The sequence below is a fragment of the Piliocolobus tephrosceles genome, chromosome 8 (genome assembly GCF_002776525.5).
Source record: "Piliocolobus tephrosceles isolate RC106 chromosome 8, ASM277652v3, whole genome shotgun sequence".
Taxonomy (NCBI): Eukaryota; Metazoa; Chordata; class Mammalia; order Primates; family Cercopithecidae; genus Piliocolobus; species Piliocolobus tephrosceles.
This window is the reverse complement of record NC_045441.1, coordinates 9,283,238-9,308,136: the sequence shown is the minus strand read 5'-3', so window position 1 is coordinate 9,308,136 and position 24,899 is coordinate 9,283,238. Positions and strand designations below refer to the sequence as shown.

Genomic DNA, 24,899 nt, shown 5'->3' with positions numbered 1-24,899 from the left:
TATCTCAGGGTTTTTATCTCCCTGAGTAGATCACAAGGTACTTGAAAGCAAGCTTCATGCCCAAATATTCCTTCTGCATCAGTGCAATGTGAAGAACACATTCTGTGCACACAAAAAAATGCTAATGGTGTCATGGCCCGGTGCATTCTCAAAGACTTACCTGGAACTCCACCTCACCCTGTGGCTTGGCCACAGCTACTCACCCCTCCCCGCACAACCTTCAACTCCCACCAACCAGGGGCAAGATGGGAAAAGGAGCAAGTGTAAGAATGGCAGAGCACGCTGTGAAATAGAAGAAGCCAGCTTTAGGATCATGAGTCTTTTAATATATTATTCTGAAAAGAAAGGAATTAAAAAAAAGTTCCTGACATCTCTTCTGTGTTTTGTTTTTTAATTTAAATAAATACCCTGCCCACCCACCCCCACCCGCTAAAATTTCCCTCCTCCTCCCCCATCATCCCGCCCATCCCTGGCACTAGACCCTCACCCCAATACTAAATAAGATGCCTGATTCAGAGCAGGCCACACTGACTACCAAATTCTGGCAAATTGTAAATATTGTGAATGGTCTTGGGCCCTCTGCTTCCCTGGGCCGCTTCTTCTCTCGGTCCACTCCCCATGCGGACCCCTCCTTGGCTGTGGGGTGGCATGGATGGCGGGGCCTTTAGGCATTGGCATTGGGGAGAGTGCAAACTTGGCCCTGATTCTCCACTCCCGGCTCCGGAGTAGGTCAGAAGGGCCCAGAATCGCCCTCCAGACTGAAATAAATAACAAAATAAATACCCCCTCCCCAACTCCCGGCTCTCTAGAAAAGAGCTCCTCCATCTGGCACTCTAGTCCCTCTCTTTGAGCTCACCCACCCCCCTCTTCCTCCCATCCCTTCCTTCCTCCCTTCCCCATGCTGACCTCTGGCTTGGTTCAGGAGGAGAGACATACAGCGCCCAGCGGGGAGAACAGCCAGAGCGCCTCGCCCCAACCTCAAGCAAACCCTCCTCCTCCTCCAAGTTTCTCAGCAGCGCTGTTGGCACCCTAAGCCCAATGGGCCTGGCAGACTCTCCCCATCCCGGGGGGTAGGGTGGAGGGCAGGGGTTCTCCCTGGCACTCTCCCACGGTCCTTCAATGTCTCTCAAGGCGAGGCTCCCCCGAGAGCCAGGCGTGCCCGCCCCCGCCCAAGTCCAGGCGCCCAGGACCCCCGCCCGCCTCAGATGGCGGTGTCCCAGAGGACCGTGTGCTGCCGGCGGCAGGGCGGGGTGCCGGACTTGCGGGGCTCGGGCCCCCGCCGCCAGCTGGGAAGGATAGGCATGCTCTCCTGTTTGCAGAGGCCTCGGTCCGGGCGGTGGCGCGCCTTGATCTCCTTGCATACGCAGCGCTTGCGCTCGATCACCTCCAGCAGCTTCCCGTCGCGTTCGCGGGCCGGCTGGGGCGGCAGGGGCGGCAGGGGCAGCGGCAGCGGCAGCGCGGGGTGGGGCTGTGCCGCGGACGGGGAGAAAGGAAAAGGCGGGTAGGGTCGGAGACCTCAGCATGACCGGACTGGGTCCGCACTGCCTAGACCCACGTCTTCCCCCAGAAGCAAGTCCTTCCTTGCCCTCCACGGCCTCGGCTGGCTCCCTCTGGCTGTGGGGCCCATGGGGGCCGAAATCCAACTTCCGCAGCTTTGGCCCAGTCACGCCCTAGTCTTCCTAGACAGATGCATTTTGTAAGTTGCTCCCCCTAGAAGGGATGCCTTTCTTTCTTTCTTTCTTTCGTCTTTTTGAGACAGGGTCTGGCTCTGTCGCCCAGGCCAGAGTGCAGCAGTGCAATAATAGCTCACTGCAGCCTCTACCTCCTAGACTCAAGCAATCCTCCAGCTTCAGCCTCCCTCCCAAGTAGCTGGGACTACAGGCATGTACCATTACACCAGCTAATTGTTAAAAAATTAAATTAAATTTTATTTTTGTATTGATGGGATCTTGCTTTGTTGCCAAGCCTGGTCTTGAACTCCTGGCCTCAAAGGATCCTCTCATCTTGGCCTCCCAAAGCACTGGGATTACAGGTATCAACTACTGTGCCCAGCTGGGGCAAGGGTAGACAGGGTCCCTCCCTTCCTCTTTTTCTCTTTCTCTCTCTCTCTCTTTCTTTTGACAGGTTCTCCCTCTGACACCCAGGCTGGAGTGCAGTGGCACGACCATGGCTTACTGCAGCCTCCACCTCCCAGGCTCAAGTGATTCTCCTGCCTCAGCCTTCAGAGTTACTGGAACTACAGGCACGCACCACCTGTCTGGATAATTTTTTAATTTTTTGTAAAGACAGGGTCTCCCTATGTTGCCCAGGCTGGTACAGAATTCCTGGGCTCAACCACTTCTCTTGCCTGGGCCTCCCAAAGTACTAGGATTATAGGCGTGAGCTACCATGCTTGACCTCTTTATTTTTATTTCTTTTGAGACAGGGTCTTGCCCTTACACTCAGGATAGAGTGCTGCGGTGGGATCACAGTTCATTGCAACCTCAGTCTCCTGGGTTCAAGCGATCCTGCCATCTCTGCCTCCCACAGTTCTGGGATTACAGGCACAAGACATGGTGCCCAGTGGGGAGGTCTTTTTCCTAAATTGCGCAAAGGTGCGCTGTTGGCTAGTGGTAGCCCTGACTGATCTCCAAGCTGGGCCCTATCTTGCTGCCCATCTTAAGCAAACCTTCAAACCCTTCTCAGATCCTCTCCCAACCCCCTCACTCTCATTCCTGGGTTCCCGTTAGTCTGTATTGGCTCAGGTCCCAGCCTGCATGGCTCTTTGTGTTTTTTGTTTTTGTTTTTTTTTTTTTTTTTTTTGAGACAGAGTCTTAACTCTGTCGCCCAGGCTGGAGTGCAGTGGCATGATCTCGCCTCACTGCAGCCTCCATCTCCCGGGTTCAAGCAATTCTCCTGCCTCAGCCTCCCGAGTAGCTGGGATTACGGGTGCCTGCCCCAATGTCCGGCTAATTTTTGTGGGATTTTTTGGTTTTTGTTTTTGAGACAGAGTCTCTCTCTGTTGCCCAGGCCACTGGAGTGCAGTGGCGTGATCTTGGCTCACTGCAACCTCCATCGCCCGGGTTCAAGCAATTCTCCTGCCTCAGCCTCCCGAGTAGCTGGGACCACAGGCGCATGCCACCACACCCGGCTAATTTTTGTATTTTTAGTAGAGATGGGGTTTCACCATGTTGGTCAGGCTGGTCTCGAACTCCTGGCCTTGTGATCCACTCACCTCAGCCTCCCAAACTGCTGGGATTACAGGCATGAGCCACCGCACCTGGCCCTAATTTTTGTACTTTTAGTAGAGAAAGTGTTTCACCATGTTGGCCAGGCTGGTCTCGAACTCCTGACCTCAGGTGAGGCCTGCCCGTCTTGGCCTCCCAAAGTGCTGCAATTACAGGCATAAGCCACCGCACCCTGCCTGGCCTCTCCCTCCCTCCCTCCCTCCCTCCCTCCCTTCCTTCCTTCCTTCCTTCCTTCTCTTTCTTTCTTTCTTTTTCTTTTTTGAGACAGAGTCTCGCTCTTTTGCCCAGGCTGGAGTGCAGTGGCTGGATCTCAGCTCACTGCAAGCTCCGCCTCCCGGGTTCCCGCCATTCTCCTGCCTCAGCCTCCGGAGTAGCTGGGACTACAGGCACCCGCCACCTCGCCCGGCTAGATTTTTGTATTTTTCAGTAGAGATGGGGTTTCACCGTGTTAGCCAGGATGGTCTCGATCTCCTGACCTCGTGATCTGCCCGTCTTGGCCTCCCAAAGTGCTGGGACCACAGGCTTGAGCCACCGCGCCTGGCTCTTTCTTTCTTTCTTCTTTTTTTTTTTCTTCTAAGACAGGGTCTCACTCTGTGGCTCAGGCTAGAATGCAGTAGCGTGATCATGGCTCACTGCAACCTCCACCTCCCAGGGTAAAGCCATCTTCCTACCTCAACCTCCAGAGTAGCTGGAAATACAGGCTTGTGCTGGCACGCCTGACTACATTTTTTATTTTTTATAGAGATGGGGTCTCGCTATGTGGCCCAGGCTTATCTCGAACTCCTGGGCTCAAGCAATCTACTTGCCTTGGCTTCTGAAAGCATTGGGATTACAGGTGTGAGCCACTGCAACTGGCCTTCTTCAAAAAAACAAAATAGAGACAGGGTGTCACTATGTTGCTCAAGCTAATGAACTTCTGGCCTCAAGTGACCCTCCTGCCTTGGCCTCCCAAAGTGCTGGGATTACAGGCATGAGCCACTGTGCCCAGCCCTGGCCCCTTTATTGCTTTTCTTTGCACATCCAAGCCTTCTCCACCTGCTCCTTCACAAATAAAAGAAAAACCAAGCCTCACCTGGCTCGGGGCATCCCTGGGCTGGCTGCAGGGCCGGGGTGTGTGGAGCGCAACCTGCCGGACTCCGGAGGTGGAGGCCGAGCGCCCTAGGCGGTAGCCTCCCGTGAAGTCTGAGGTGGAAGAAGGAGAAGTGAGGAGGGCAGGAGCCTCAGGTGCCCCCCCCCCCAGTTCCGAGTCCCCTGCCCTTGAATGATCCAGGCTGCCCCTGCCTCATCAAGGCGGAAAAGGGGGTGGAGATGTAGTATGAAGATTTAGGGCCCTGGATGTGGATATGAACAGGTGAGAGGAAGTCAGGACAGGTGCGGCCAGACCCCAGGGGATCCCCCAGCCAGCCCCACTGTGCACAGGTGTGTGCAGGCCATATCACCTCCATTGCGGTGGCAGGCAGGGAAGGTCTGGCAAGGAATGGGCAGCGCGGTGCGGCTCCCTCCTCGGTCTCCGTGGTGGATCCTGGCCAGCAGGCCCTCTGCCCCCTGGCTCCTCACTGGGATCCCTGATATCACAGGGCCCCTGTCCTCACGCTCCACCTTGCCTGGACCCTCGGCACTGCCATTCCAGGCCCGGGCACCATCCTCGACCTCTGCTGGGATGACAAGGAAAGCTGTGTGCCTGCACATTGGAGGCGTCCTTCTGTCCCTCCGGTCACACATGCTGCAGCATGGGTGGACCAGGAGACACAACTGCCCCTTTTGCAAGTAACAGCTGGGATGGGGTTCCTTCACACTCCCCCAACACACACACACATACACACACACACGCACATACACCCGTTCCTTTCCACCCATTGGTACCATCTCCTGGGGCTGAGAATCATGTATATGTGCTGCATCCAAACCCTTTTCCCTGGTCAGAGGGGCCTCCCCAACCCCAGCTTTAGCTTCCAAGCCCCTCCATCTTCAGCTAGGGCCAGAATGACCATCCCCCTGGGACCAAGACCTGTAGGGGGAGAATCCCAATTCCTGAGCCCAGAAGGAGGAGGGCAGGGGGAAGGGCTGCCTGTGAACTAAGCTCATCTCTGAGAGGAGGCCTGGCAGAGCATTGCGTTGCCAGGCAACGGTAGGGGCCTCCTCTCCTCTCCCTCCTGTCTGGATGGGTTGCCATGGTAACAGCTGGGAGGCAGCTGTGTTTAGTTCCTGGTGCGCACACTCACAAGCACACACCCCTGCAGCCCCAGGAAGGGAGGGGCAGGGAGCAGAGCAGGACAGGGCCAGATTTGACCCCCTTTGCCTCCCAGACCTTCCTCCCCTCCAGCGCACACTGGGCGACCCCAGTCTTTCTGTCTATTGCTCACCTCCACCCCTCTGGTCTCCTAGAAAACATCCCAGACTCAAGACTGTGACTTCCAAATAACCCCTCCAACACCTCCCCCAAACCATCGCAGGCATTCCCAGCTGCCCCCACCCCTGATGCCAGCCCCCACTCCCCACCCCTCACTCACTGTCCAACTCCTTTGCTTTTCTCCCTCCATAGAGGACCTTTCTCTGCAGGGCCCAGCCTGCCCCAAATGTCGCGGCGCCCATCTCCTCTTCTTCTTCCTCTGGTGTCCCTGCACTGGCGATGACGTGGGCACAGGAGATGCTGGCAAAAGCACCCCCATCGGTCCCTTGCTCCTGCAGCTGAATCTTGACCATGGGGGACGGGGCCCCCACACCACAGCCCTTATTCAGCACCCCCCCAGCCTTGAGGCTCTCATAGGCAGGGGGTCTCTTAAGCCCAGCTGCTGTGGCTGGGTAGGTCCACAGCGGGGTCAGGTGGCCTGCAGTTGGGTCTGGAAGGCTGTGGGGGGAGGCCAGGCAGCCGCGGTGGTGGAGGACCCCAGCTGCCGCGCCCATGGCCCCACTGTGGGGGCTGGACTTCCCTGGCATGGGGGGCCTCGAGCTGGTACACAGCATCCCATGGAGGACTGAGATCTCCTTCTCCGTCTTTGGCTCCCCAACACCCAGGGGTGGACCAGCTGGCAGGACAGAGTGCGTGGTCACCTTGACCGCCGAGTACACCATGGTGTAAGACACGGCCTTGTCCTTGGGGGGGCCGGGAAGCAAGGCGGCCGGGGCAGGGGGGGCTGCCGGCGCCCCCGCCGCCTTAGGGCAGATCATGCTGTGGGAGTTGGGGAGCTCCCGCTCCCCCCGGGGCTGGCCAGAGCCCTGGGGTGGCAACGGTGTCGAGTGGCTCCGGGCCCGGCCTGATGGTCCCAGCAGCAGCAGGTTGGCAGCAGGAGGTGGAGGCGGTGGGGGAGGCGTCTCCCGCTCCCGTGCAGGCACTTGGGGAGCTGGGGTGGAGCCGGCTGGCTCCTTGGAGTGGCAGAGGACAGGTAGCCTCGAGACCCCATCGCCAGGGGTTCGGGAAGCAGACTTGGCTTGGTGGAAGGCCAGGAGTGGAGGCCGGTGCTGAAGGAGGTTTGGGAAGGGTGGGGGGATTTCACAAGGAATGGTCTTGGTGGGCGTCCCATCCCTCCGGCTCGGAAGGGCTGAAGCTGGGCGGCGGTGGGCATGGGGTGGAAGGGCGTGAGGCTGTTGTGGCGGGGATGTTGCCATCAATGGTGGAGGGCCATTGGCCCGGCCTTCCCCGGCCTCTTCTGGCAGCGGGTACTTCATCTCCTCATAGATGGCCTCACTCTCTTCAGAGTCCGAGTCGGCGCCCGCTGGAGGGGTCGGGCCCCCTCCCCCAACAGGGGGCCCAGCCAGGCCTCCTCCACTTCGTCCTCCTCCCCTAAAGACGTCCCCCACCATCTCAATGTACACAGGCTCCTCCTGGGCACCCACATCAGGGTCCCCAGCTACTCGTGACCCCCTAGTGAGGCGCTGAAGAGGCAGGTTCCCCCCTCGAGGAGAGGGGCCTGGGGGGCAGGACTCATCGAAGGAGACAGAGAGCTGGGTGTTAGGGCTTCGCCTGGGCTTCTGCGGAGGAACCTTCCGGCTGGACTCTCGGCCCTCCGGGGTTGGCTTCTGTGAGCCTGGACAGGACAAGAAAGAGAAAAATAAACCAGGCTTTTAATGAGGGGAGCAAGTGGGAGGAGCCCATTCTGATCCCTTGACCCCTCTGCAAGGACATATCTGCCTCTTCATTTTCCCCATATTCCTCAACTTACAGCCCCAGAAGGTTTCTTCATTTCTTTGTTATTTTTTAATAGAGAAAGGTCTTGCCATGTTGCCCAGACTGGTCCCAAACTCCTGGGCTCAAGGGATCCTCCTGCCTTGGCCTCCTAAAGCACTAGGATTCTAGGCATCAGCCACCATGCCCAGCTGTAGGTTACTTTTCTACTAGTCAGCCCTTGGTCTTTTCAAAACATCAACTAATTGGCCAGGCACAGTGGCTCATGCCTGTAATCCCAGCACTTTGGGAGGCCGAGGTGGGTGGATTACCTGAGGCCAGCAAGCCTGGCCTTGTCAGCCTGGCCAACAAGACGAAACCCTGACTCTATTAAAAATACAAAAAATTAGCCAGGCGTGGTGATGGACGCCCGTAATCCCAGCTACCTGGGAGGCTGAGGCAGGAGAACTGCTCGAACTTGGGAGGTGGAGGATGCAGTGAGCTGAGATCATGCCATTGCACTCCTGCCTGGGCGACAGAGCGAGACTCTGTCTCAAAAAAATAAAAAAAAAGTGCTGGGATTACGGGCGTGAGCCACCGTGTCTGTCCCACAGTCCTCAGTCTTTCTAATGTATTCCCCAGAATCCGCAGCTCCTACCCTCATTGTCCCTCCGAGGCCACCACGCCTTTCTCAAGAACTTTTCAGGGAGTATCCCCTGCCCTTGGTTGGTTCATCTCAGGCCCATCCAAAAGGACCCCCCCAATTCCTTTTGAGAATGGAATCTTCCACTTCCTTGGTTCTTCCCTGAATGAACCCTCCCGGCAAGCCTCCCCCGGCCTGGAATAGATTCTCCCAGCTCCCAGCTCCACCCCAGGGAGAGATAGGGGGTATCTCACCTGCTTTCTTGCTGGGGGGTGTCTCTACCCCCGACCCGGGCCCCACCATGCTGAGCTTGGTGCTGGGGTGTCTCCGGGGCTTGGCAGGGGGTCTTCGGATGCTGCTGTCCTCTGTGAGGCCCCCACCGCCCCCACCAGGGCCACCCCCGACACTGTCCATGCTGCCCACCGAGTGGCAGGAGAGGGAGCGTGGGGCCATGGCGCTGCGGCAGGGGTGTGGGGTGTGCTCCTGGGAGGCAGGCATCGTCATGAAACCCATCCTGAGGGAGCGCCGTAGCGAGGCGATGTCCCGCACGCGGACCCCAGGCCCCTGGCCGGCCGCCGGCCCAGCCGAGCCAGCGGGGGCCACCTCCTTACTGGAGCTGGGGAGAGAAGGCCACGATGGAGTGGAGGAAGGGCCTCGGACCTAGGCCTCCGCCTTCTCCACCCCAAGAGGTGTCAGCAACCTTGTGGCTTCCCAGGGAGGAGGACAGGAGCCTGGGTGGGGACAGGGTTGCCAGAAGGTCCAGGGCACCAATGAAGGGGCTTCAGGCAGAATCTTGGGCTTTAAAAAGGCAAGGCAGTTGGGGGCAGATATGAGAAGAGGGGTGAGTATGCCTGCAGGGGAGCATCCCTCGGGCTGGCAGATCCCAGCCTGGGCACCTGTGTGGACAGCCTTGTGCAGAGATAGAGATACACACCCAGGTAACACAGACAGACACACCTGCCCCCACAGCTCCTCGGCCCCTCTCACTCTCACACTGGACCACACCTGGCCTCTGGTGTCCCCTCCTGCCCAGTCACTGTGACCTACACCCCCACGGCACATCTCCTCTCCCAGATGCAGGATGTGTCCCTCCAGCACCAGAGCGGCCTCCCTCCCGTGGCGCATCCTTCTTCCTCCCTCTCCCCTGGTGTCGTCCTCTCTCTGTCACCCTCCCTGGCTCACCCCCATTCCATTCCACTGTCCCTGAGCTTCTGTCTGAGTGGAGGGTTGCGGGGAGTGGAGGGGGGGCGGCTGGCAGGGAAGAGAGGAGAGCTGTGTGGGGTGGGCGCTCATTAAGGCCCTGTCTACTAGCCCTTCATTAGGGAGAGATCGCTGCAGCGATCACTCTGATTAATCTAATTAACAACAAGAATTAAACTCCACAGTTGCGAGGAAGGAAAAGGGAGGTGGCTATGACAGGCTCCAAGTGGCTGTGAAGTCAATGGGAGTGAAGAGGAGAAGGAGAGAAGGATGGGAGAGGCCAGGCCCCAGGTCCCTGGAAGGGCAAGCGGGGAGGCAGACAGGGATGCAGGGGTCCAGGGGTCATGCCCTGCCCCGGCTCTTTGGCAAGGCCCAGCCTGCATGTCCGCCTACCACACACACAACTTGACCACTCGCCTCCTGCCGCAGGGGAAACTGGGAGGAGGCCAAGTGGATGTTCTCTGATGCCCCTGAAATGACCCCTTCCCTAGACCCTGGGAGGGAGGCGGGGCCTGCCCCTTCCAAGGTCAGGTGACAGGAGAGCCCACAGCCAGCCCCAAATTTGCAGAAAGGAGAAGGGCTACAGGCCAGAGGTGAGTCAGGAAGGAGTGACCTGGGCCTCTGGGGATGGGGAACAATCAAAGGGGTGCTCCTGGGCTGTAAACCCCCCCCCCCAGGAGGGCAGGAGTTGGGCCAGGACAATCTGTGTGCAATCCTGGCCATTCTGTACTGACTCTGAGATCAGAGAGCTCACTCATGACAAGGCTGCCAGGCCCCCGAGAAGGGCTGTGGCCCAGTGAGGGGGCAGGCAGAGGTGCGGAAGGAAAGGGAGCGGTCTGGGGCACAGCCTTACCTCCTCTTGGCCTCTTCTTCCTTGTGCTGCCTCCACTCCAGCTTGGTTTTTCGGTAGAGGAGGTTCATCTCGTGGGGCAGGAGGTGGGGGCTGGGGGGCCCTGCTCAGTGCCACCAGGCCCGGGGGGCGGCCCTCCCTGGGTCCCGGATCCACTGGGTTGGGGGAGGGGGCGGTGAGAAGGGAAAAAAAAGAAAGGTGGGATGGGTGGGGGCCAGGGATGAATGAAAGAGAGAAAAAGGAGAAGAGACATGACTCGGGTCCTCAGAGAGGAAAACACAGACAGAAAACCCAACACAGCTTCAAGGACCCACAGACAGATAGACAGACACAAGACCCCGACAAAGGTGTTCAGAGCCACAAATACACGCTCTGGAGCGACCAGGTCAACACAGATTCCCTTCTTGTGTAAAGACATCCTGATCCACCACCCATACAGGCCCCACAAACGGACTGCAACCCCTCAGCTACACAAGTACACATTCAGACACACAAACCACAGAGCCACCGACCCACATCTACAGACAGAGGACCAGACACAGAGATTGGCATAGGTAAACAGAAACCTAGGGATAGACAGGCACACCGACATAAACACCCACAGACACACCCACAGACACACACACAGACCTCCAGACACACACAAATCTGCTACACGGAACCGGACACACCTACAGGCAAAGAGTTATGCCCAGGGCCTACTTGCGTACATTGCACCCCACCGGGGAAAGGGGAGATGGTCAGACTCTCCCTCCCATCTTGGGCTGTAGCGGGGATCTTATGAGGGCAGGGTGGGGACGCTGAAGGAAGGATGGGAGACACCCTGAGTTGGGTATCTAAAATACCACCCATCCATCTATCTCCACTGCCTGCCTTCCTCCCCTTCCAGTCCTTCCCCGGGCCTGGGCCTTGGTCCACCCCGATTCTGGCTCCCTGGCCCTTTAGCAATGGTTTGGTCTCTGCCTCCCTCCCTCGCTGATGGCCCCAATCACCTTCTTCTTCCTCCAGGATTTGGGAGGCCCCCGGTTTTCCTCTTCCAGTCCCCGCCCCTCAATCCCACCCGGGGGGCTCCAGTCTGGCCCCATTGCTACCTTCTGGGCTGCGGCCTCCATACCTGCTCCGGTTTTCCTTCCCCCAAACCTACACTCTTCTTTTCGCCTTCAGCCTCACTTCTCCCAGGCGCCCCTCCTTACAGCCGTCCTCCCCCTTCCCCTGTTCCAAACCTGGCCTGCTTCATCCCCCTTCTCCATCCAAGGGCCCCAGGTTCCTGGCACCCCTCCCCTTCCCCTTGTCCTGCTACCCTGGGCTTCTCCGCCTTTCGCTCCGCCAATCCTCCCTGTCCCTTGTCCCCCCACCCCAACCTTCCTGCACCAAGCCTCCCCAGTTTCTCCATCACCGTACCTGGCCTGCCGGGCGCCGGCCCCCCCATGCCGGGCTCCGCCCGGAGCAGGAGGAGGGAGGAGGAGAGACAGAGACAGACCGGGGGGAGCGAAGCTGGGCCCTGCCGCAGAGACAGCCCCGCCTCCGGGTCCGCCCCCAGACCCGCCCCCGGCCCCAAACCCACCCTTCCACACCCTCCAAGGACGGAACGGGAGAGGCCGTGGGGCGCGGGGCCGCGGGGCTGGGGCGCGGGGCGCGGGAGCCGCGGAGCCTGCGGGGACAGATTCGGAGGAAGGTCGTGGGGCGCTGGGGCCCGGGGCCAGCCCGTCGCGGTCTTGGGGTGTCTACTCCTCGTCGTCCCTCGCCCCTGCCCAGCCGGGCGGTGCTGAGTTCGGTCTCCCCCGCCCCGGCGGATCGGCGTGCAGCGGCGCCCCCCAGCGGCAGCCTGGGGCCCGCGCCGCCGCCCAGTGCACCCCGTGCACCCCGTGCGCCCAGCGCGCCCTGGGTCGGCACCCAGCATCGGGCCGGGGCCGAGGCTGCGGCTGCGGGGCCCGGGGTGCAGTGAGGCGCCGAGGCCGCCAGGGGGTGCCGCTTTCCGGGCCGAGGGGCTCCGAGGGTAGGGAACTGGACGGGAGGCGGCTCAGCCCAGCAGGGGGCGTGCTTCGGCGGCCGCGCCCCCTTTCCCCGCCGCCCCCAGGTGCCAGGAGAGCACCTGAGTTGGCTCGCGGGGGAATCGGCCGCCTCCCCCTGCAGCCTCCCGGGGGTGCCCGGATCTCGTTCCACCGTCTGGGCTCAAAGCCGTCCGCCCCCGTGGTCCGAGTCCTCCTCTCATGACCTTTGACTCCCCCGGCGCCGCTCGCAACGACCAGGGTCGACCTCTGAGTGTGGCCAGCACCCTGGCACTGTCAGGGGGCCGCTGCGGGACGTGACCTCGACCTCCCCGCCCATCACTTTTCTCATCATCTCCCCTAGAAATAACTCCCTCTGAAATCCCTTGGGCGCACAGCTCTGTAGCGGGGGTAAATCAGCTCGAGAAGACCTCAGTTGTACCTTCCATTGGCTGGAAAATGGGCATGGAAAAGATAGGCACGGCCTAATCCCTGGAGCCTGCGAATGCTACTTTCCATGGCAGCGTCTTTGCAAACTTGCTGTGTGGCTTTAGGCAGATCGTGCAACCTCTCTGAGAGATGCTTTAGTCCAGGCATGTCCACTTTTTTGACCTCTCTGGACCACATTGGAAGAAGAATTTGTCTTGAGCCACACATAAAATACTCTTAACACTGGCCGGGCGCGGTGGCTCATGCCTGTAATCCCAGGACTTTGTGAGGCCGAGGCTGGTGGGTCACCTGACATCAGAAGTTTGAGACCAGCCTGGCCAATGTGGCAAAACCGCGTGTCTACTAAAAATAGAAAAAATAAGCTTGGCATGGTGGTGTGCGCCTGTAATCCTAGCTACTCAGGAGGCCAAAGCAGGAGAATCGCTTGACCTGGGAGGTAGAGGTTGCAGCGAGCTGAGATCAGGCCACTGCATTCCAGCCTAGGGGAGAGAGTAAGACTTTTGCCTCAGAAAAAAACAAAACAAAACAAAAAACAAAAAACTCAAACTCCTAATGTTTTAAGAAAGTTTACGAATTTGTCCTGAGCCACAAGCTGCCCGTGCAGTTGGACAAGCTGGCTTTAGTCCATTCTTTGTTGGCAGGGGAGGGGTAGTAAAATAATACCAAAGTGCCTTGTAAATTGTAAAGGGTCCTACATATTAAAGGCTATTAAGAATGCTCCCAGGGGAGGGAAATACTAAAACACTTAAAACCCATTTCACATTTATACCTTTAGTATGATTAGTTTATATGTATAGGCCGAGAGCAGTGGCTCACGACTGTAATGCCAGCACTTCGGGAGGCTGAGGCATGCAGATCACTTGAGGTCAGGAGTTCGAGACCAGCCTGGCCAACATGATGAGACCCCCCCGCCCCCCGCCATCTCTACTAAAAATACAAAAATTAGCTGGGCGTGGTGGCGGGTGCCTACAATCTTAGCTACCCGGGAGGCTGAGGCAGGAGGATCGCAACCTGGGAGGCGGAGGTTGCAGTGCGCTGAGATCATGGCACTGCACTGCAGCTTGGGTGACAGAGCGAGGCTTCATCTCAAATTAAATTAAATTAAATTAAGACATAAAAATTTGTACATATTATTCACTCAACAAACATTTCTGCAGAGGTCAACAATGTGCCAGGGCCTCTAGACTCAGATACCAGTGCCTGAGGCAGAGAAAGGGATTGCCCAAAGATAATTTTTGAATAGTTTGTAGCAAGTCAGCAAGATGGAAGGAGAGCCTGGGGACTGAGGGACAAGGCCGTGTTCTGAATGTTGCTAGAGAAAAGGTTCTGTAAGGGACAGAGGGATGCAGTCTGGAGGGGTAGGGAGCAGGCGGGAGGCTGCCTCCCAGACATCACTACTTGGGAGGTTCACAGACCTGGGCTATGGCAGTCATTGTTGCTATGGCTTAAGGGAGAGAAACAGGAGTGTGGATGTTTCTAACAAAGAGATACAGAACAAATACATAACGAGGGTAGGTATTCCATTGTTTTATTTTTACCTAACCCTAAAGAGGGGTTAGAAATTTCCCTGAGGCCAGGCACCATGGCTCACACCTGTAATGTCAGCTTTTTGGGAGGCCCAGGAGGGAGAATCATTTGAGGCCAGCCTGGGCAACATAGTAAGACCCTGTCTCTATGAAAACTAAAAAATTAGACAGGTGTGGTGGTGTACACTTGTGGTCCCAGCTACTAGGGAGGCAGAAGCAGGAGGATCACTTGAGGCCAGGAGTTCAAGATGACCCTGGGCAACATTGCAAGACCCCCATCTCTACCAAAAAAAAAAAAATTTTTTTTAAAGAAATTTAGCCAGGTGTAGTAGTGCGTGTCCCAGCTACTTGGTAGGCTGAGGCAGGAGGACCAACTGAAGCCAGGAGTTTGAGACCATACTGGGCAACATAGTGAGAGCTCCCATCTCTACAAAAATTTAAAAATTAGCTGGTTGTGGTGGTGTGCATCTAAAGTCCTAGCTACTTGGGAGGCTGAGGCAGGAGCATGGCTTGAGCCCAGGAGTTCCAGGCTGTGGTGAGCTATGATCACACCACTGCACTCCATCCTGGGCAACAGAAAGAGAGAGAGCGAGAGAGAGCGAGCGCCTGTCTCTAAAAAAAAGGGGGGGTGGTTGGGGGAAAGGGGAATAGTATAACATCCAGAATTTGATCTCAAATAGTCCAGCAAAATACAGCTGGCCCTTACATGTAATTTCATTGAATGTCATTTCATTATAACGTTGATGATTTTTTAAAATTTGATTTTGGGCTGGGACCACCATCCATGTGGAGTTTGCATGGTCTCCCCATGTCTGCGTGGCATGTTTGAAAATTTTCATAATAATCCACTTTTTTTTTTTTTTTTTGGTGAGACATGGTCTCATTCTGTTGCCCAGGTTGGAGTGCAGTGGCACAATGTAGGCTCACTGCATCCTCAACCTCCTGGGCTCAAGAGATTCTCCTGCCTCACAACCTCCTGAGTAGCTGGGACTACAGGTATACATCACCACACTCAGCTTTTTTTTTTTTTTTTTAAGATGGAGTCTCGCTCTAATCGCCAGGCTGGAGTGCAGTGGCATGATCTATACTCACCGCAACCTCCGCCTCCCAGGTTCAAGTGATTCTCCTGCCCCCTGAGTAGCTGGGACTACAGGTGCGTGCCATCACACCTGGCTAATTTTTATATTTTTAGTAGAGATGGGGTTTCACCATGTTGGCCAGGATGGTCTCAATCTCTTGACCTCGTGATCCGCCCGCCTTGGCCTCCCAAAGTACTTTTTAAAAAATTTTTTGTAGAGATGGGGATCTCGCTATATTGCCCAGGCTGGTTACAAACTCCTGGGCTCAAGGGATCCTCCCACCTCAGCCTTTGAGTAGCTGGAATTATAGGTGCACATCACCATGCCCAGCTTTTTTTTTTTTCTTCAGTCATTCTTTTTTTTTTTTGTAGAGACGAGGTCTTGCTATTATATTGTCCAAACTGGTCTCAAGCGATCCTCCTTCCTCGACCTCCCAAAGTGCGGGGATTACAGGCATGAGCTCCCACCGGGGTCCGGCAATAATCCACTTTTAAAAATAAGGAATGGGGGGAATAATAGTACCTTCCTCATGCAGTTGCTGTGAAAACCAAAGGAGAATGACAGCCACAGCCGCCCCACAGCAGGGACTGGGCACTTCTGGGTGGGCATCCAGCACACCTCCCGGCCTGTGCCTTCCGTTTCTTCTGTGTGTCTCTAGGCCAATGGCAGCAACTGACTACAAGTAAGGGAATCCCTCGCCTCCCTGCAAGCTCCTCCCTTTCTCCCCGAGCCCCGCCCTCTGCAGCCCCTCCCTGCAAGAGTGGGGCTGGGGCCCGGCAGGTGTGGGGTTAAGAAAGTCTGTTTGGGGCCCCCAGGAGCAGCAGCCTAAGCAGTGGCTGCAGCAACTGCAACAGCAGCGGCTGTGGCAGGCCTGGCCCCGGGCCAGCTGGCGGGAAGCCCCAGGAGGGAGGGAGGGAGGAGGAAGGGGAGGAAGAGGGGAAGGAGGAGGAGGAGGAGGAGGAGAGGAGCAGTCAGCAGGCCCGAGGAGGCAGGACTTCCTGGTGTGGGGGTTGTCAACAGCCCAGAAAGAGAAAGACGGAGAGGCAGAGACCCGAGCGGAGGAGCGGAGACACGGACCCAGCGGGGCCACGCGGGAGGAGACTCGAGACACCCACTCGCTGGCTGCCACCGGGAGCAGCGGGGGGCTCGACCGCCCTCTCCCACATCAGTCTCCAGACCCTTGGGGCTTCAGCGGCCGCTCCTGGGCTCCTCGGAGGAGGCGCGGGTTCCTTCTTTTCCGGAGAGCAAACTTTCCTCGGAGATGCCTCGCAGGATGAGCTGAGGCCCCCGGAGAGGACGGGGCAACCTCTGATCGCCGCCTGCGTGCCCCGCCACTCCCCGTGGCCAGAAGGCCCCAGGGAACGCACAACCCGACCTCTTAGGCGCCGGGACCCTCAGGCTCAGATCAGTGGCCGAGGCCCCAGAGGTAGGCTTCGGGGCTGGGTGGGGCGCTGGGGGTAGCCGGGCAGGGCCTGCCCCTGGGATGTGGGAGCTGGGGTGGGCTCGAGGCCCAGGAGAGGTCTCTCTGAGTGGCCGGGCCAGGCTGGGGAGCTGCTTCAGCCCGGTTCTCCCAGGCCTTGGAGTCCAAGCTCTTGGGACAATACCCGCCCCCTGAGTCAGAATCTCAGACGAGAAATGCCCAACTCTGGGACTCATCTGCCTCTTCCTACTCTGAGCGCCTTCTTGGATCTGGTCCCCTCTGCCCTGGTCTCTGTCATCTCTTGCCTGTCTCCGGGTCTCTGACGGTTTCCCCTTCCCCCACTCTGCTCCCCGGAGAGGAAGCCCCGGAGGTGGCCTGCCCACTGGTTTCACACACACAGACACACACACACACTCTCTCTCTCCCTCTTTTTCCAGTTTGCAAACTCAGCTCTGGAGTTCAGCAGCAACAGCAGCAGGAAAAACCTGCCCCTGCTCCCCCCTCCCGCCGCCTCCCCTCTCCTCTTCTCCCCTCACCCAGCAGGCACCCCGGGTTCCCACCAGGCCCTCCTGCCATGTCGGACCCAGACGTCCCCAGGGGCCTGGATGCCCCCGCCATGTGGCCCCCTTGTTCCAGGGGTGCCTGAGTCCCTTCAAGGAGTCCCAACCCACCCCCAACCTTGGCCCAGCCCTGAGCCCCAGGGACCATGAGCGGGGGCAAGAAGAAGAGTAGTTTCCAAATTACCAGCGTCACCACAGACTATGAGGGCCCGGGGAGCCCAGGGACTTCAGATCCCCCTACTCCACAGCCCCCAACCGGGCCCCTGCCCCGCCTACCCAGTGGGGAGCCCAGCCCCGATCCGGGGGGCAAGGGCACCCCCCGGAATGGCTCCCCACCACCTGGGGCCCCCTCCTCCCGTTTTCGGGTGGTGAAGCTGCCCCACGGCCTGGGAGAGCCTTATCGCCGTGGTCGCTGGACGTGTGTGGATGTTTATGAGCGAGACCTGGAGCCCCATAGCTTCGGCCGACTCCTGGAGGGAATTCGAGGGGCCTCAGGGGGCGCCGGGGGCAGATCTTTGGATTCCAGGTTGGAGCTGGCCAGCCTTGGCCTGGGCACCCCCACCCCACAGTCAGGCCTGTCTCAGGGCCCCACCTCCTGGCTCCGTCCACCCCCCACCTCTCCCGGACCTCAGGCCCGCTCCTTCACTGGGGGACTGGGCCAGCTGGTGGTGCCCGGCAAAGCCAAGGCAGAGACGCCCCCACTGTCGGCCTCCCCACCCCAGCAGCGCCCCCCAGAGCCTGGGACCGGTGAGAGTGCGGGCACATCCCGGGCTGCCACGCCCCTGCCCTCTCTGAGGGTGGAAGCAGAGGCTGGGGGCTCAGGGACCAGGACCCCTCCACTGTCCCGGAGGAAAGCTGTAGACATGCGGCTGCGGATGGAGTTGGGTGCTCCAGAGGAGATGGGGCAGGTAAGACCTGGGTTCTAGGGCTGGCCCATCAGCTCTGGCCTAACCTCTATCTTGGGCCTCCCTCCTCCCACTCCTCCTCCTCCCCCCCCCCCCCCCCCCCCCCCCCCCCCCCCCCCCCTCCCCCTCCTCCATTACTTGTCTATCAGATCAGACAGCCCTCTTCTCTGTGCCTGCCAGGTCACTCTGAAGCCCCTTCCTCGTCCTTCATTTTCTGTTTCAGCCTCCTTCCTGTTTTTCTGCACCCTCTCTCTTTCTCCCTGGCCTCTGATTCTCTGTCTTGGTCCTCATGTAGCCTATAGCATATGTGGCCCCCTCACCAGGCCTTCTTCTGTCTTGGTCTCAGCCCCTCTGTCTCTAGGTGATGAGGGTGGAGGCCCCAGCTGGGTAGCTGGGTCCCTGGGGGAGGAGCTGCCAGGATTTGGGGCGGAAAGGTAAAAGGTAGGCCTTGCGCGCTGCTAGTCTCTGCACTGCAGCCCCGTCCTGAATGTAGGGGTCTTTCTTTTCCCCCAGCCACCCATCTGAGTCCTACCTCCAGCTTTGCTGTAAGCCAAGTGTCACTGAGAAATTGGGTGGGGGGAACACCTCTCAGGGATGGGGAGGGGGCTTGCTGGTTGATCTGTCTGTCTCAACTCCCTCCATCTGAGCCTCTCTGTGATTGATAACTCGAGGGTGACCACCATGGAGTGGGAGAGAAAAGCCCCAGAAGGAGTTCAGTCTCATACTCTTTCTCCTTCCTGTCTCCAAAAGAGGAACGAGTCCGGGCTGAGGGGGCAGCACGCCTGGGTCCGCGTGGTGGGGGTGAGCAGCCAGAGACAAGAGGGTGGGATACTTCTGTCCTGCGGGGAGAATATAACACCTCGGAGGGCTGGGGAAAGGCAGAGAGTGTGAGGATGCGAACTCTTTCCCCTTTCTGGCCTTGGGCACAAACCACAGTATAAAAATAACCTGGGACTGGATGTCTGGGTCCTGTCAGGACCGGTCAGGACTGGCTCCCCCCCACCCCCCCCGGGCCCCAAGCTCCCGCCCCCCGTGCCGCCCCTTCCACCCACCCCCCACCCCCTCCCTGCCCAACTCTTCTTGAACTCCTGCGTTCAGCACCCACCCCAGGGGAGGAGATGCTGTTTCTCTTCCGGTGCTGTCCCCAGACTCTTCCAAAGCAAACCCCCTTGGCCTCCAGCTTCCCTGCTCTCTGTCCTTAAGCCTGGCCTGAGCTTCTCTTGGGGCCACAGACCCTGCCTGTCTCTCTCCAGTGCCCCCTACTCCCCAGCTTTCCCCCACCTCCTGACGGTCTGCTGTTTGCACGTAACTGTTTTGCTATTTCCCTGCCCAAAAGTCTGTCTCCCTTCCACATCCCCTCATGCCTCTTCTCCCTCTTAACAGAGGGGAGTGGTGGAGAATGGCCAGGGGACACCACCTGGGCCCCCTTCCTCTGCTCTGTCCCTCTAACCACCCTGGACTCTCTGTTCTTGGCTTTTCTGAGAAGCTGGGGCCTCCCGGGGCCTCACAGAGGCGTCTTGTCAGGTTCCTGTCGCCCCCGCCCTTTTTGCTGCCGCCCCCAGCGCCTGTTGGGCTATGCAGGTCCACGCCCAGGCTCCGCCTCCCCCCAGCTCCACAAGCAGCCCCCACCAACCCCAGGGCAGAGCACAGGAGCAGAATTCCACCTGAGTCCGAGAAGTTTGAGAGGGGAGGCGAGAGTGAGGGGTGGGTGAGTGGATGGAGGAGCAGTTTCTGAGGATCCATTCATTCTACAAATAGCTACTGAGCAAACTGACCTTCTAGCCGGGGAGAGACACAATAAATACTTTAATTTCAGATAATGTTAGGTGCTATAAAAAAATGAAACAGTTCAGTGGACCAATGAATGATGGGGAAATACCTCTCTAAGAGGTGACATTGGAGTCATTTTAAGAAGGCAGCCTGGGTGCAGTGGCTCACACCTATAATCCCAGCACTTTGGGAGGCAGAGGCGGGCAGATCACTTGAGGTCAGGAGTTCAAGACCAGCCTGGCCAACATGGTAAAACCCCGTTGTCTCTACTAAAAATAGAAAAATTTGCCAGGTGTGATGGCGGGCGCCAGTAGTCCCGGCTACTCAGGAGACTGAGGCAGGAGAATCACTGTAACCCGGAAGGCAGAGGTTGCAGTGAGCCAAGATCACATCATTGCACTCCAGCATGGGTGACAGAGCGAGACTCCAGCAAAGGCACAGGCTGGGAGCGGTGGCTTATTCTCCCAGCACTTTGGGAGGCTGAGGCGAGAGGATCACTTGAGCCCAGGAGTTTGAGACCAGCAGGGACAACATACTGAGACCCTGTGGTAACAAAAAATAAAAAATTAGCCAGTTACGGTGGTGCACGCATGTAGTCCCAGCTACTCGGGTGGCTGAGGCTGGAGGATCGCTTAAATCCAGGAATTCGAGGCTGCAGTGAGTCATGATTGTGCTACTGCACTCCAGCCTGGCTGACAGAGTGAGACTGTCTCAAAAAAATAAAATAAAACATAAAAGAAGGCAGACACTCTGAGTAGCCTCTGTTTAGGGTCCCGGCCCAGGGGGAGCAGGGACTTTGGAGTCTATTCTCGGTTCTTCCGTCAGTCCCCCACTCCTCCCACTCGGGAGACCCTCTCTAATGTCCCATACACCACTCCTCCCATTCCTCAGGTTGACCCATTTCTTGCTTCTAGTACCTGCCTAATGCCTTCTCCAGAGCTGGAGGAGGGAAGGGCTGCGGGGACAGGACTCCTGGGTCCTCCAAAGGGAGTGGAAACGTGGAGAGGGAGGAAGGCTAATAGACAAGTTGTAAGGCAGCTGGTTCCTTTCTCTTCTCTTTTCACGTGATGGTTCCTACCTCTCCGCCTCCAGGTGCCCCCACTCGACTCTCGCCCCAGCTCCCCGGCCCTCTACTTCGCCCATGACGCCAGCCTGGTTCACAAATCTCCAGACCCCTTCGGAGCAGTAGCAGCTCAGAAATTCAGCCTGGCCCACTCCATGTTGGCCATCAGTGGTCACCTAGACAGCGATGATGATAGGTAGGTGGGCTTCGTGGGGCGGTGGGGCATGGGGTTCAGGTTCGCTGCCCAGCACCTGGGATAGCTGTGAGAAACTGCCCGGTAGGCATCCTTCCCCCAGGTTGAAGTTGGAGAGGGACTCTTAGACAGAGAAACCTGGCCTGGGCATAACCACTGCACACAGATGATTTCGGACCCACTCCCTCTCTGTGGAGAGGGCTGGGTGGGACTCCCTGGCTCAGAACTGTCAGGTCACAGACTTTTTTAGAGTCTGAAGGGACTCATTGTTGTCAGATTCCAGAGCTCTTGCAGATTTAGAGATCATCTGGCCAACCCCAGGAACCCACTGGCAAATGCGTGCTCTAGACAGAATAGCAAATCAGGCCGGGGCGCAGTGGCTCCCGCCTGTACTCACAGTGCTTTGGGAGGCCCGGGCAGGAGAACTGCTTGAGGCCAGGAGTTCAAGACCAAACCCTGGCAATATAGTGAGACCTCATCTCTAAAAAGAAAAAGAAAGAAAGAAAGAAAGAAAATAGCATATATATAGATACAGATACACACACACACACACACACGTATATATAAAGGAAGTAGGCTGGGCACGGTGGCTCATGCCTGTAATCCCAGCACTTTAGGAGGCTGAAGTGGGCAGATCACCTGAGGTCAGGAGTTCAAGACCAGCCTTGCCAACACGGTGAAACCCTGTCTGTACTAAAAATACAAAAATTAGCCGGGTGTGGTGGTATGTGCCTGTAATCCCAGCTACTCAGGAGGCTGAGGCAGGAGAATCACTTGAACCCGGGAGGCAGAGGGTGCAGGGTGCAGTGAGCTGAGATCACACAACTGCACTCCAGCCTGGGTGACAGAGCGAGACTCCGCCTCAAAAAAAAAAAAAAAAAAGAACTGAAAAAGAATGGAAATCAGTTTCGTCTCAGTTCCATCTCCCTCTTCCTCTCCTAACAAAGGACTGGGACTCCCTAACAGCATGCATGGACTGTGACATCCTGATAGCCCACAGGGTCTACTTTAGGATCCTAGGATTTCTAGAACCGAGAAAGCGAGTCCCTAAGATGGGCCAGCTAGGAACAGAGTCAGAGCTAGGAATGGCAAAGGGGCAGGGACGGCACTGCAGAGAGCGACTTTCTGGGGTTCACCCTTTAGGGGAAAGTGCTCTGTTGGGTGGGTTTTCAGGGCCAGGTGTCACCGTTCCTAAGAAAGCCAGCAAGCTGAAAAGGGAGGCCCAGAATCGTGAGTCAGAGATATGCTTCTGACTGCTTCTGGCCGGGGACTGATAGGAACCGGGCAGAAGGGCTGGGGAGTCACCGTTTTTCTTTTGGAGGGAGGAGTGGGACTTCCCGTAGGAGGTTTTCAAGGGGAGGGACTTCCTGCTTAGAAGGAAATTGGGGGTGGGGCTTCGAGAGTGGGTGAGTGGGTGCCTGAGGGACCTATTCCAGATGGGAGTTGCTCCTTCCTGTCCTCCCCAGATCCGGGGCCGCTCGCTGGGATCAGGTACTCAAGCCCACCACTGACAGGGTCCTGCAGCTTTGGGGAGGATAGGGACCTGGCAAAGGGAGTGGCCAGGAGCTGGTGTGATGGAGGGCAAGGGTGCCAGTGCTAGGCGGGGCTGGGTGGGGCTGGGCAGGACACGGTGGCTTCTGCACGCCCCATTCCCACTCAGGAATGTGCCAGGTGTGAGGTCAGCCAGGGTTGGGAGAGTCACCTGCCCCCATCACTGCTATTCTCAGCGTTTCCCGCCCTCTCCCTCTCCCACTTGGGAGGTTCCCTGGCTAGAGGACTCCCCGTCCCTCCCCACCCCTGTTGAGTTCACAGCCCAGCCTCCTGCTGTCTCTGTCTTAGAGGATTCAACCTCCTGAGGCCTCCGTCTTTCCCCTGTCCCCTCCCTCCCTGCCTTCCTCTGTCCCACCCCTCTCCGTCCCACCCCCTCCCTGGACACCCCAATCTGATCAGTCCGGTTCCCAGCCTCCACTTCACCCTGCTGTGCTCCAAGGCTCTTAGGGATCTGTCCCAGCCCAGCCCCTCAAGCCACACCCTGCCAAGCTGGTGGGTTTGGGTTGGGCCACCCCCTGCCCCCTAGGAATGGGACGTGTAGACCCCACCTCTCCTTTCTGGTGTGCACAGAGCTGGCAGAACAGGGTCCCAGTGGCCTGGGACCTCCCTCTTAAGAGGGCAGGTGGGCTGAGATGTTCATTGCCTGGATCACAGGGAGGGAGTTGGGGACGCCTGACCAGTCCCTGAATCTGGGGATGGGTGAACAGAGGGTGCAGATGAATCTAGAATGCTCACATGCCCTGGGGCTGGAAATCCTTGTCCCCTCTTTGCAGGTGGGAGGTAGTTGGTTAAGTGTGAAGAAGTGGATGGAAGGAATTGGGGGTGGCGGCAGTGGCCGGCCCACGGGATCCAGGCATTATAGGGAATGGATCCCAGGGACTTGGGAAAGAAAAGATACATTTATTTATCCAGTACCTCCCCTGGGTCCAGTACTGCCTTATCCCTTGTAATCCTAAAAAGCAGTTCCGTTCTCCCACTTGCTAGATGAAGTATCTGAAACTCAGAGAAGGAGGGTTTTTTGTTGTTGTTGTTGTCTTTTTTTTGTTTTTTGTTTTTCTTTTGATGGAGTCTTGCTCTGTGTCCCAGGCTGCAATGCAGTGGCATGGTCTTGGCTCACTGCAATCTCCGCCTCCCGGGTTTAACCGATTCTCCTGGCTCAGCCCCCTGAGTAGCTGGGACTACAGGTGCCCGCCACCACGCCCAGCTAATTTTTGTATTTTTAGTAGAAATGGGGTTTCACCGTGTTGGCCGGGCTGGTCTCAAACTCCTGACCTCAGGTGATCCACCCACCTCTGCCTCCCAAAGTGTTGGGATTAGGCATGATCCACCATGCCTGGCCAGGAGGGTTTTAGAAACTTGCCCAGGGCCACCCAGCTAGTTTAAGTGGCTGGACTGCAGTTGGAGCCTGGGTCCAACCTCAAAGCCACTTTCTCCACTATCCTACTGGGATGCCTGTGTCCCAAGCAAAGAGGTGGCGGCAATGGCCTATGATGTCCTTTCTCTCTAGGACAGTCAGGGACAGCTCTCCCAAGCAGGGCAGGGAGCCAACCCCCCTTCCCGCTCCCTGACCTCCCCAGCCCCGCCCCAAAGACACCACAGATCCGGGAGAGCATAAAGACAGGACAGCTGGATGATACTTTCTTGGTCCCACGCCTAGGCTCTGGGGGATCCCCTGAACTCACTGGAGAGTATACAGGGCTGGCCCCTGTCCCCAAGATCCCAGGCTCCCCATTTCTCCCAGGTGTCCTGCTTTTTATCCCATCTTCATGTTGAGGCTGTTTTATTTGACCCTGAAAGAGGAAGACCAGCTTCTACGGCTGTCCCTGCCCCGGGACCGAGAGTCCTACAGGGCTAAGTCTCCCACTGTGCATGTCACACACTGCATAACTCCAGGGGGTGCCACTCATATTTGAAATCACAGTCAGTGCTGGAAGTCACGACAGTTTTCCGGAAGATGGCATCAAGGGTCTTGAAGAAAGGGGCATTTTCTAATCCACACACACTTGCTTTTGGGCTTGTGGTGGAGGTAGATCCTGTCTCAGCAGCCCCTACTTTCCTCCCCGGACCCTGTCAAAGAATTCTAGCACAGTGCCCACAACCTCTCACTCTGGGGTCCTAAAGGGGAGGGCCTGCGTTGCCAGAGTCCTGGTCCCTTGAAGTGTGTGTTAGAATGTTCCAATGGAGGTTGGGCGCGGTGGCTCACACCTGTAATCCCAGCATTTTGGGAGGTTGAGGTGGGCGGATCACGAGGTCAGGAGTTGGAGACCAGCCTGGCCAACATGGTGAAACCCCATCTCTACTAAAAATACAAAAATTAGCTGGGCGTGGTGGCGCATGCCTGTAATCTCAGCTACTCTGGAGGCTGAGGCAGG

General features: G+C 57.7%; 2 protein-coding genes across 4 annotated transcripts in view; one reads left to right on the top strand and one right to left on the bottom strand.

The window, feature by feature from the left end:
* Positions 1–304: 304 nt before the first annotated feature.
* Positions 305–11,909, bottom strand: NYAP1 (neuronal tyrosine phosphorylated phosphoinositide-3-kinase adaptor 1). 3 transcript variants are annotated; one of them, XM_023197198.1, is made up of 8 exons: positions 11,424–11,909; positions 10,733–10,822; positions 10,026–10,177; positions 8,227–8,588; positions 5,738–7,252; positions 4,667–4,882; positions 4,300–4,409; positions 429–1,468 (listed from the first exon to the last, which is right to left on the bottom strand). In XM_023197198.1, the coding sequence occupies exons 3-8, from the start codon at positions 10,091–10,093 to the stop codon at positions 1,202–1,204; spliced, it is 2,538 nt and encodes an 845-aa protein (XP_023052966.1). In that variant the 5' UTR covers positions 10,094–10,177; positions 10,733–10,822; positions 11,424–11,909; the 3' UTR covers positions 429–1,201. The 3 variants fall into 3 exon arrangements, with proteins under 3 accessions (XP_023052967.1, XP_023052966.1, XP_023052968.1); XM_023197199.1 differs by lacking the exon at positions 10,733–10,822 and having other exon boundaries at positions 305–1,468; positions 4,667–4,879; positions 11,424–11,908; XM_023197200.1 differs by lacking the exons at positions 429–1,468; positions 11,424–11,909 and adding an exon at positions 1,477–1,679 and having other exon boundaries at positions 10,026–11,151.
* A 3,991-nt stretch (positions 11,910–15,900) lies between these two features.
* Positions 15,901–24,899, top strand: part of TSC22D4 (TSC22 domain family member 4) — a 12,964-nt gene continuing 3,965 nt past the window's right edge. Inside the window, exons 1-3 of the mRNA XM_023197201.1 lie at positions 15,901–16,491; positions 16,923–17,953; positions 20,813–20,979. Of these exons, the coding sequence (XP_023052969.1) occupies positions 17,192–17,953; positions 20,813–20,979 (929 nt within the window). The 5' untranslated portion in view covers positions 15,901–16,491; positions 16,923–17,191. The remainder of the gene's footprint in view (positions 16,492–16,922; positions 17,954–20,812; positions 20,980–24,899) is intronic.

What these genes read in the sequence shown, in the direction of transcription:
- NYAP1 (XM_023197198.1), bottom strand. Translation starts at nt 10,093, where the DNA reads ATGAACCTCCTCTACCGAAAAACCAAGCTGGAGTGGAGGCAGCACAAG. An exon ending in GAAGAAGAGGCCAAGAGGAG is followed by an intron (nt 8,589 to 10,025) that starts GTAAGGCTGTGC and finishes TTCTCTCCCCAG; the next exon opens with CTCCAGTAAGGAGGTGGCCC. An exon ending in CCAGGGATGCCCCGAGCCAG is followed by an intron (nt 1,469 to 4,299) that starts GTGAGGCTTGGT and finishes TCCGCGGCACAG; the next exon opens with CCCCACCCCGCGCTGCCGCT.